The sequence below is a fragment of the Amborella trichopoda genome, chromosome 12 (genome assembly GCF_054954075.1).
Source record: "Amborella trichopoda isolate Santa Cruz 75 chromosome 12, AtrichopodaSantaCruz75HAP2 v2.0, whole genome shotgun sequence".
NCBI lineage: Eukaryota > Viridiplantae > Streptophyta > Magnoliopsida > Amborellales > Amborellaceae > Amborella > Amborella trichopoda.
Genome location: NC_142347.1, coordinates 43,252,272 through 43,262,894, shown reverse-complemented (window position 1 = coordinate 43,262,894; position 10,623 = coordinate 43,252,272). Strand labels below are relative to the sequence as shown.

General features: G+C 35.3%; 1 protein-coding gene across 1 annotated transcript; it reads left to right on the top strand.

Annotated features, from left to right (window-relative positions):
- The first annotated feature begins 3,575 nt into the window (after nt 1-3,575).
- On the top strand, nt 3,576-10,392 carry MGD1 (monogalactosyl diacylglycerol synthase 1). The gene is made up of 8 exons (XM_006845344.4): nt 3,576-4,382; nt 4,670-4,842; nt 7,336-7,497; nt 7,664-7,805; nt 8,141-8,365; nt 8,860-8,922; nt 9,065-9,139; nt 9,996-10,392. The coding sequence occupies exons 1-8, from the start codon at nt 3,903-3,905 to the stop codon at nt 10,230-10,232; spliced, it is 1,557 nt and encodes a 518-aa protein (XP_006845407.1). The 5' UTR covers nt 3,576-3,902; the 3' UTR covers nt 10,233-10,392.
- The last annotated feature ends 231 nt before the right edge of the window (nt 10,393-10,623 follow it).

The window sequence follows — 10,623 nt, the reverse complement described above, 5'->3', positions numbered from 1 at the left end:
TTAAAACCATATTTCTAGACACTATTTGAAGGTGGGCTGAAATTTGATTGTTTAGAGCCTCGCTCTATACAAACTGCTAAGGTTAGCCCACTAGCTCATATGAACATATGAGCCAACGGCTTATATTGAATATGAGCAAATCTGATGATCACAGATGTCTCGTAGTGTTTGAATTTTATTTTATTTTCTGTAAATCCAAATCGCTTCAAATTTTAGGCGTGTGTTCGTAAAAAATAACTAAATCTTCGAAAAATATCAAAAAAATATTTTATATGAAATAAATTGACCAAAATACCCCCAAAAAGTTTCAGAAGGTATTTTTGGCCATTTTTATTTTTACGAATAAATTTTTTTAATATTTTTATTAGGTACACCTTGATGAGAATAACATACACCTAAAATTTCAAGTGATTTGGATTTGTAGAAAAATTCAAGCACTACTGGACATCCATGATCGTCAGATTGGCCTAGATTCAATCTGGGCCGTTGGGCTCATATGTTCATATGAGCTAGTGGGCTAACCTTAGTTTTTTCTTATATATATATATATATATATATATATATATATATATATATATATGTGTGAAAAAAGTTTATATAAGGTTGCAATCTTAAAATGTAGAATTAAAGATGCATATAAAAAATCCATCAGAAAAGGTCGCTTTAATGTTGAAAAAAATTTTAATTGATGATCTCGACATTGAGATGCATGAATATGAAAAAAAAAAAAACAAACATTGAGTCTCAGAAATGGTGTATCTTGCAATACATTATTACATTATCTAGAGTCTTGACTGTCCATTTTCAACATTTTCATTTGTATGTAGATCTACTTGATTTTAACCTCTTTTAGAGTTCAAAATTTTGTAATTAGATATGAAAATAGATTTTCAAATAATCCTAATAATTTTTTATACTAAACTTACATGCTATGATAAATTTTGTAGGTGCGCCTTTATTGGATTGTTTAACGTTGCAACGTTAAAGAAGCCACACCCATATATGTATATGGGAAAACACTTCAAAACGTCCATAGGTGAAGTTCTACAGTACTTCACCTACACCTCATCACCATCAAAAGTCCATCACACGGTCAATGTTGTTCAGTACTATTTTAAATTTAATAATTATTTTACAAATCAGTTTTATCTTAAATTTGGGACTTGTGTACATATGAAACAAGTCGCACCAAAATAAAATATTAAAAAAATATTCACAAAATAAAATGATAAAATTGCCCTTGAAACTTTATAGAGGTATTTTAGGTCATTTTATCATCCAAATTATTTGTTTTATATTTTATTAAGGTGCACCTCATTAAGCCATACATACCTACCAAATTCAGATCATTATGATTTATTAAAAAATATAAAAATTTATATGTTATCAAACATCTATAGCCGTGTGATGAACTTTGGATGGTGATAAAGCTGTAAGTGAAGTACTGTAGAACTTCACCTATAGACGTTTTGAAGTGTTATATATATATATATATATATATATATATATATATATATATATATATATATATATATATATATGGAGAGAGAGAAGTATATAAAGAGATTATTTACTTTTAATACAAGAATGTCACAATTTTTTTTATTCGTCAAATTTCAAATCAGATGGATGTGAGTGTGTTTTTCATTGATCCCAATTGGATTTTCGAAAGGCGAATTCACCCAACCGATGGAGTTCTTGAAACATTGGATATGATCATTGGTCAAGTGGCAGCCTAGTCTTGGCCCCACTTGCTATTGTTGTGGCCTGTGCCCTAAAATACGAGTCTGCACGGCCAGGCCATGAGCTCACAGAGGACAGGGCCAGAGCCAAGCTAGGACACCCGGTTCATTGATGGGCCTACTCGAATGGGCTATTAATTATAGAGGGATATTGACATCGAGCATATTTGTTCTCTTAATCAATTTATTTCAAATTGCTCTTAATCCATATGTTTTCAATTGAATTGTGAGATATAGATAAAAATTATTCTAGAGTTTTGGGAACAAACAAAAAACCCTAAATAGGTGTTGTGTACCAATGAAATAACAAATGTACACTTTGGTACTGGTACATATGGTCCTGCATGACCACAAAATCGATTTTTTTTTTTTAGAAATTTATGTGGAGAAGAGAGTTCGAAAGTCACAAAACTAATACCAATAAAATGAGGAAAACGCAACCTTCGTGGCCATTTCGTCGTGGTGTGACTCTTGATTTACATGTGGGAATTGGAGAACTTCAACTCTTTTTCCATGTCTTAATAATGCCAAATGTTTTCATATAATATTGTGCCATTTAAGATATTATTTTATTTTTTCTTAAATGGCAACCCAAAAGAAATTTCTTTAATTTTTTCTTACCGGTAAACTCTATTTTATAAAAAAAATTTCAATAAATGAAATCCCGTATTTTAATTGATCACCTTGAAATGGAGATGTACATATATATAAAAGAAAAAATACTTCAAACCTTAAAAATAATACATCTTACAATATATTATTTGGATTGTTTATTTTAAAGATTTTTATCCGTTTATATATCTGCTCGATCTAAACTGTTTTTGAAGTTTAAATTTTATAAAAATAAATTCGCACGTCATCCTAATAATTTTTGAAACCAAGATTAAATTGTCACAACAACATTTTGAAGGTGCACCTTAGTTTGGTTGTTTACGATCGCAACCTTATGAAAACCACATCCTATATAAATCATAACTAGAACCCTAGTAGCACACATATTTTAAACATGTGTCAACATTAGTTGCACCGGCCAATGAATATTGACATGTGCATCACGATGTAGCTCGGTAAGTAATACCATGGACAAATAACTTGCATACCTCCTTAAACCGCCCACTTTTTTAAGATTGGTTTTACATTAGAAGTTGCTCTCTTAAAAGATTTTTGTTAAGTCTTAAACTAAAGCAACTTGACCTACCTATCTTGTCCAAAACAATTAATTCCAATTATTTAGATATTTAACCGATCTTAAATAGTTGGGTAAAAGTCATGATGATAAGATAAATTAGATGTTTTAAGTAAACTTTATAGCTACAATAATTTTAATTTGACCCAATTTAGATTTCAAGTCGCTATTATATACAATCAATAAGTATAAATAAATAAAACTTTGGAAAGCAGTGAAAATAATTGTTTTAAGTTAAATTATCTTTCCCAAAAAATCGAATTCGATTGATTAGAAGGATTTAGCTAAATTGGGCTTTGGGGTAAGTCTTAGGTACACTAAGTTATCCGAACCCGTTTGGATTAGATTTCAAATCTCAATCCTTATACACGGGAGAAGTCCAAAAAATAAAAATCTAATCCAAACTCAAGCAAAATAAATACTTAAAAGGTAGATTAGATTTCAAATCCCATTCCCTATTGCATGGGAGAAGTCTAAAAAAAATCCAAACTCAATCAAAATAAATGCTTAAATCTCTCTCTCTCTACATAATTATGTAAGGGAAAGTTTGGGAAACCAATAATTTATATTTCCTTAGCTTTACAGGATCGTGACCGTGAGAGGACGTAGAGATATATCCAAGGGAATTTGGTATATTTCATGGAATCATTATTGAGAACCAGATACATCATATATCAGCCATGGAATCAATAGGACCCAAAATCCCTCAATTTGTGGCTCCTAAAACCCCTCTGGATTTCCATTCCCTCAACGGACTTATCCGTACTCCATCCCTCCTCTCTCTCCATCTGAACTCCTCGCTCAAAACCCTAATGACCGCCATTCTTTTCTCTCTCTAACTCTTCGTACTCTGCAACTCCCTCCATCTCTAGCTGTTCTTTGAAGTTTGAGCCGTGAAGAAAAATACCCATTTCTTAATTTGGAGTAAAACCCATGGATTGAGTGAACCCTGTTCTCTCCTCAAAGAGTAAACAATGCAAGCTTCAGCTGTTACCCAAGAGCCTTCTAGTGGCTTGGACCTCCTCTGTAAATTTGGGTACTTGTCATTTGACTCAAACTTCAGTTCTAGAGGTTTTGGGCAACTATGTTTGCCTCATTCGAGCAGTTCTTGTGGCGCAAAATTTGGGGTTACATTCCCTGGAGAACCCAAATTTGTTGGTTCTTTGAAGATTGGTAAAACTGCAGCAAAGGTTCAGGGGATAGGGAATCAGTTTAATCGGTTCATTCGGTTGAATTGTGAGAGAATTCCAATTGGATTTGCCTCAGTTTCATCTGTGCAAAAGCCATTCGATGAGTGTGAATTTCAATGTGGAGAAAGCCATGGACTTCGATTATTGGGTGCAGAGACTCCAAAGAAAGTTTTGATTCTTATGAGCGATACAGGTGGGGGTCATAGAGCCTCTGCTGAAGCAATAAAGGCAGCTTTTAATCTTGAATTTGGTGATGAATATCAGGTACTTTGTCCATTACCACTCAAGTTTCATGCAGTTTAAACGTTGAAAAAAAAAAATCTCCATTCAGTTTATTTTAATATCAATTTTATTGTTAATTTATCGATAAAAATCAAATTTTTATTACAATATTGTGTTTGACTTTATGGGTGTTGTTCCTTTCTTTCCAATTTCAACAGTTATAATAAAATTATAAGAAAATTTTCATCTTTTTTAGTTCAACATTGTATTTGGAATCATGGTCTCGTTTGTTTGCTTGTGTGAATATCAATTATATTTGTTCTGGACAGGTCTATGTGACTGATTTGTGGTCAGATCATACTCCGTGGCCATTTAACCAACTGCCTAGGACCTATAATTTCTTGGTGAAACATGGTACGCTGTGGAAAATGACCTTCTATGGAACTGCTCCACGTTTAGTGCATCAACCCCATTTTGCAGCAACTTCTACTTTTATAGCTAGGTGAGGCCAATTCTCTTGCAATCTAATTGTTTGATGCTTCTTTTCTCTTTTGGTTCTTTCTTCTTCCTTTTCTATTTATGATCAGAGACCATCTATAATCAATGATAGTATCTTAATGCTTTTGTTTTTCTTTTTCTTGTTCATTGTATCTAATCGATGACATCATCTTGATCCTGGTTGTGTGGATTTGACTTTTGTATTCTGTCCTCGCTTGTGTAAGCAAAGAAAATTGGATTTCTGCTTACTTCTACTTCCTTCTTTTGCTGGGGTCTTTTAATTGTGGGACTTACTAAACCATGATAAATGAAGGTAACCTGAGCCAACTATTACCATCCACATAATTATATAGCTATTAAAAAAGATATAACAAAGCCTGACAATTTTTCAAGTATTCATTTTATGACCAAAACAGAAAAGAAGTGTCAAGCAACGTATGACATAGTAACAGAAATAAATACCACATATCCATGATTGCCAATATGATATGAATCCATATGGAATGCTAAATTCTAGATATTTCTGGCACAAAACATGAAATGACATAGAAAAAAGGAAGAAATATCAAGTCTACGTTTGGTGAAGTTGTCAAAATTGGGGCTTGGAATGTTGGTTTAGTGTAGTGTCTGAAACCTTGGAAGAGTCCACTTGGACATACCCGAGTCACCCGGCCTCTGCAAGGGTGCCGGTGGACTCATCCGAGTCACCCAGCCTCTGCAGGGGTGCCGTGTCTGGAATCATATGAATGGGAACTGGCGGAGTTTGAACAGTTCTTATTATGTTATTATTATTTGGGACAGATTCGAACTTGGGACCATCCAAGTCCTGAACTGAGTTCGTTTTTTCCAACACTGGTTCAGTGGTTAGAGCATTGAGACCACAACACTATCGTCCGTGGTTCAAATCCTAGCTTTCCCACCAAAACAAGGTAGTCAATGTTGAAGCTGATGAAAGAACTCATGACAAAAGTTATAGGTCAACTCTTTCTGGTATGAACGAATTTGAGTCGGAATCATCTAAATTTCATGATAGCTACTCCCAAGCATGATTTGCCCTTACCAACAGTCAGCATCCAAAAGAATCCTAAGATCCTATTTCTTCAACAGAGGAAACATTATGATGCACACATACAAAATCTTCAGCTTTATGGATGTGATCCTATTGTGTTTAATTGAGTGAACAGGAACCACGATATTCCAATTTCTTTCACAATAAGATGAGACACATGTCAAGTGCGATTGAAGTGCCAGTGCCTGTAACCTAGGGATACTAGTGTTTGCATTTGCTACCAAATAAGGTGAGGTTTTTTTCTAGAATTCATCAATGAACTCCCAAGATTGATAATTGATAGTGGGAAATGTGGGGTTTTAGGGCCAGGATCATTGGTAATTCAGTAGGAGCTAAGGACCCATATTTGATTGTCCTTCCTTTAATTTAGCATTTCGTAAATATAGTAAAAACATATTTTTCAAATAATTGCTAACATAAGATGTCGATTCTTCTAGTAAAAGAATCTAAAACTTCATAAAAAGAGCATGATATGGACTAAATTATGGCAAGTTTTGTAGGGGGCATGAATCTTACATGTGAATGGTGTTGCTGCTTGTAGCCACTACTTCATATTGTTGGTGGCTAAATGCGGTGTGGTTTCTGAAGACTGTGCCTTTTATTTTTTTTTTGAGAATGTTCACTTGCATTGAATTGTCAAAATTTACAAAAATGAGGGGACCCCATTAGAAAGGGCACCCAATACAAGAGCCCTGAAGGGGCGAAAAAATGCTTTACATCATCATCATCATCATCGAAGCCTTTTCCCAACTAATTGGGGTAAAAAAATGCTTTACTTCAAGGAAGAAAAAATACAACAACTAGAAGATTAGGGGGAGAAGCTCTCAAAATACACCTAGGTCCCCAAAATGGGGTTAGAGTGGCCTCCCTCCCTAGCCAAAATGTCGGCTGAAGTATTGGCTTCCCTAAAGTTGTGGTATGGTTATGAACTTTGGCAGATCATCTAATACTAATGGAAGTAATCACAAAACATTGTTTGGCAGTGGAAAGGCCATGCTTTCACAGTTTTGACCTGCATCCCTTGGGTTTCTAAGGCATTTCCAGGTTCATTAGGGGAGTTCTTATATTGATTAGTTCATGGTACATTTGGCTTCCTTTCCTTGGGGTCTTTGAATTGGTTTCACCATTCCCATGACCCTATTACTTCTGCGCATTAATGGGCTCAGTATTATAGGTTTTCAGTACAAGTCGGTGTTAAAGTTATTAAGCTAACTTGCCACTCTTTTTCAACACAGACGTACCTCTGATATTGTCTTATTGCTTGGTGAGAACCTTACTAATTTTAAACTTGCTTTATTTCAAATTATGAATTCCATCATCTCACTTAAGATCATGATTCCACCATATGATGGTAAGTAGTTTCTTTTCCCTTTTGTTTATAAGACGTGCATTTTGCTTATTAGTTGGCGTCTTATTGAGGAACTGCAGAGAAGTTGCAAAAGGACTGATGAAATACCAGCCAGATATTATTATAAGTGCGCATCCGTTAATGCAACATGTTCCACTACGCATCTTGAGGGCCAAAGGACTTCTAAAGAAGATAGTTTTCACCACTGTTATTACAGATCTGAGCACCTGCCATCCAACCTGGTATGCCCTGAATTCGGGAGTTGCACTGTGTAATTTATTTCTCATATATTCTCTTTGCAAGTGGTTTGTTTCTCTGAGTTATCAATTTATTTTCAATATTTCAGTCATCAATTATACTTCTTTGGTACATAATGAATTAGCCTTGCCGTGCCGTTTTTTTTTCCAGGTTTCATAAGCTTGTAACGAGATGTTATTGCCCAACGGCTGAGGTGGCACAAAGGGCATCAAAAGCAGGTTTAAAACCTTCTCAAATTCGGGTGTATGGCCTTCCTGTGAGGCCTTCTTTTGTTAATCCTGTTCGACCAAAGGTGATCTTAGACTCTCTAGTTTCAGAATTATCTTAGATAGGCTGCTCTTTTAGGAATATGGCATAATTCCAATGCACTACTGGAAAATGTAAGTCCCTCGGGGTCGTAATCGGCCAAGAACACGATGGATAGTGATGACAAGAGAGTAGGAACCAGTATTGTGGAAGTTCCATTCAGGTGGCTCTGAATCTCATCTTCGTCTGTGTTCATCATTTCATTGGTTGGTGATGACCCCAATGGTCTATAATTTTCTATGGTCCATTGGATTGTAGACATTCCCGTTCTATTGAGGGATGAAAAGAATTCCACTTTTCTTACATTTTCTATAATTCTAGGAAGAATTAAGGAGGGAATTCGGCATGGATGAGGAACTACCTGCTGTTTTATTGATGGGTGGTGGAGAAGGCATGGGACCCATCGAAGCAACTGCTCGAGCACTCGGAGATTTGTTGTATGATGAGAATATGGGAGGACCCATCGGTCAGGTTCTTATTATCTGCGGCCGGAACAAAAAGCTTGCTAGCAAATTACAGTCAATTAACTGGAGAATTCCAGTGCAGGTATAAGGTCTTATTTTTCATGTTTGTAGCAGATTAGTTACAAGTTGTTTTAGTTATGAAGTCTTTATTAAATGATTGATTGTTCTCTTTGATGTTGGATGGTTATTGCTAGTGGTCACTGTCCTCGCTTGAGATGCTGATTGCTTAGAACTTGGAAGCTTGGTTCCCTGATATGTAAATCATCAAAGGACTAATTAACCTTCGGTAAAAAAACACGCCATAAAAAATAAGAACTATTTGCTTTTAATTCTTCTGAAAACAGAAAGAGTTTCCATAAGAGGAAATCTTGAAAGGCTGTGCTAGCTTCTACTCTTGCCACCCTTATTGGGATAGAACAAAGTTCGGAGAGAAAACCTCTTGTGCAAAGCAATCACTTTTTGGTGTTAAGTGCTCATAAGTTTTGAGTTACTGTTATAATGTATGATCATGTAAGTTTGTCTAAAATTGTTTCTTCTTTTTCTGTACTTCAATAGTTGGCCTTTTTCTCTCTGTAGATCGAGGGATTTGTTACCAAAATGGAGGATTGTATGGGAGCCTGTGATTGCATTATTACGAAGGTAACTCCTCAATATTTGAAATCATTTTATTAGCATTCTCAAAAAACAAATTGAAATCTTTTTTTTTTTTTTTTCTAATCTTGCATCCACCTTCATGAAAACTCCTGAAGACCTAGTGCTCATGGGTACTCAATATTCACAGGCAGGACCAGGGACCATTGCTGAAGCCATGATAAGAGGCCTTCCTATAATTCTTAATGATTATATTGCTGGGCAGGTAACTTCCTTTTTTCTGAAATTTCCCTGTTCTTCCTTGGAAGAAAGGATATGGCTTCTCTAAGTTTAAGTGGACTTTTGATCAGATTCTTGGTGGTCGGCTTTCATAGACTGACTTTATGGATAGGTTACATGCATGTGTGTGTGCATATATGTATCTTCAAAAGTATGGGACATCTCAAATATATCCCATCCTTGGATTTGATCAAATTGATATTTTATGGAGTGTAAGGTAGTTTCTGTAAAATGTTTTGGGAGTCTTATACGTCCTTTAATTTGATTATTATGCACCTCATTTTATGTTTTGTTTTGAACTTTATACAAAATGTTCAAATGGTTACTTTGAGAAGTCCTGGTTCATATTGTATAGTGAACTTTTTTAAGTGCATCCGTGACTGGATATTCTCTGGTCATTAAAAGTGGATTATTTTGTTTAAGTTGTCTTCTATAAGTTCTCCTTTCTCCATGGTCATTCTAGTGCTATACGATGAAAAGTTAAAACTTGGGGAAGCATGCTATGGTCCAGCGCACTTTGGGAAACCACAAGTCGAAACCATAATGCGTTGAGGTTATGAACATCTGATGAAATAACAAGTGGTTATGAAGTGTGGGACCCACCATTCTTGTCATTTCCTTTTCTGTGCCATCTCTCCCTCAACTTCCATCATTTCATCCAATGTTCATGACCTCTCCAAATAGGCTGCAGTTTTCCATCCTCCATCTGTCTGATAATAGTCTTACTTCAAAAACTTTGAAGATCCTGTAATCCTTCTCTTTCAAGCTTCATTAAGTCATCCCAGTTTATTGATGAAAACAAAATTATATCATCCTCCTCCTAATATTTGTATCAATTTCAGGAAGCTGGAAATGTGCCTTATGTTGTGGAGAATGGCGCTGGGAAGTTCTCAAAATCTCCAAAGGAGATAGCGAATATTGTTGCCCAGTGGTTTGGACCCAAAGCCGACGAGCTAAAATCCATGTCTCAGAATGCACTGAAGCTAGCTCGGCCAGATGCAGTATTCAAAATAGTTCATGATCTCCATGAATTGGTGAGACAAAGAAGTATGCTACCCCAATATGCTTGTGCGAGCTGAACATTTGACCCCACTAATCATATCTGTCAATTTTGGGTTATTTTTCAGAAGTTTGCATGTAAGAATAATTGATTAGTCTTTTTTCGATGAAAGAAAATCAATTGCTTCTGTCAACTGATTTCATGTTCCATAAAATCAATTGATCAGTCATTTTTTATGAGATGATCTAGTGCTTACTTTGGTTTGAATACTTAGAAAGTGTGGTATTGTTTTGCCAAGTTTATTTCTGTTCATTTGAGTTTTGCTAATTCAGATAAGAATACATATTTCCTCGTAGGAAATGTTTTCAGTGTTTGAAATGCCCATTCCTGCAATACTAAGCCCTGATAGTGATTGACTTCAGGAACCCTTAGTGCAGTTCCCCAAATTTAGGTTAACTCGTGCTGGTTGT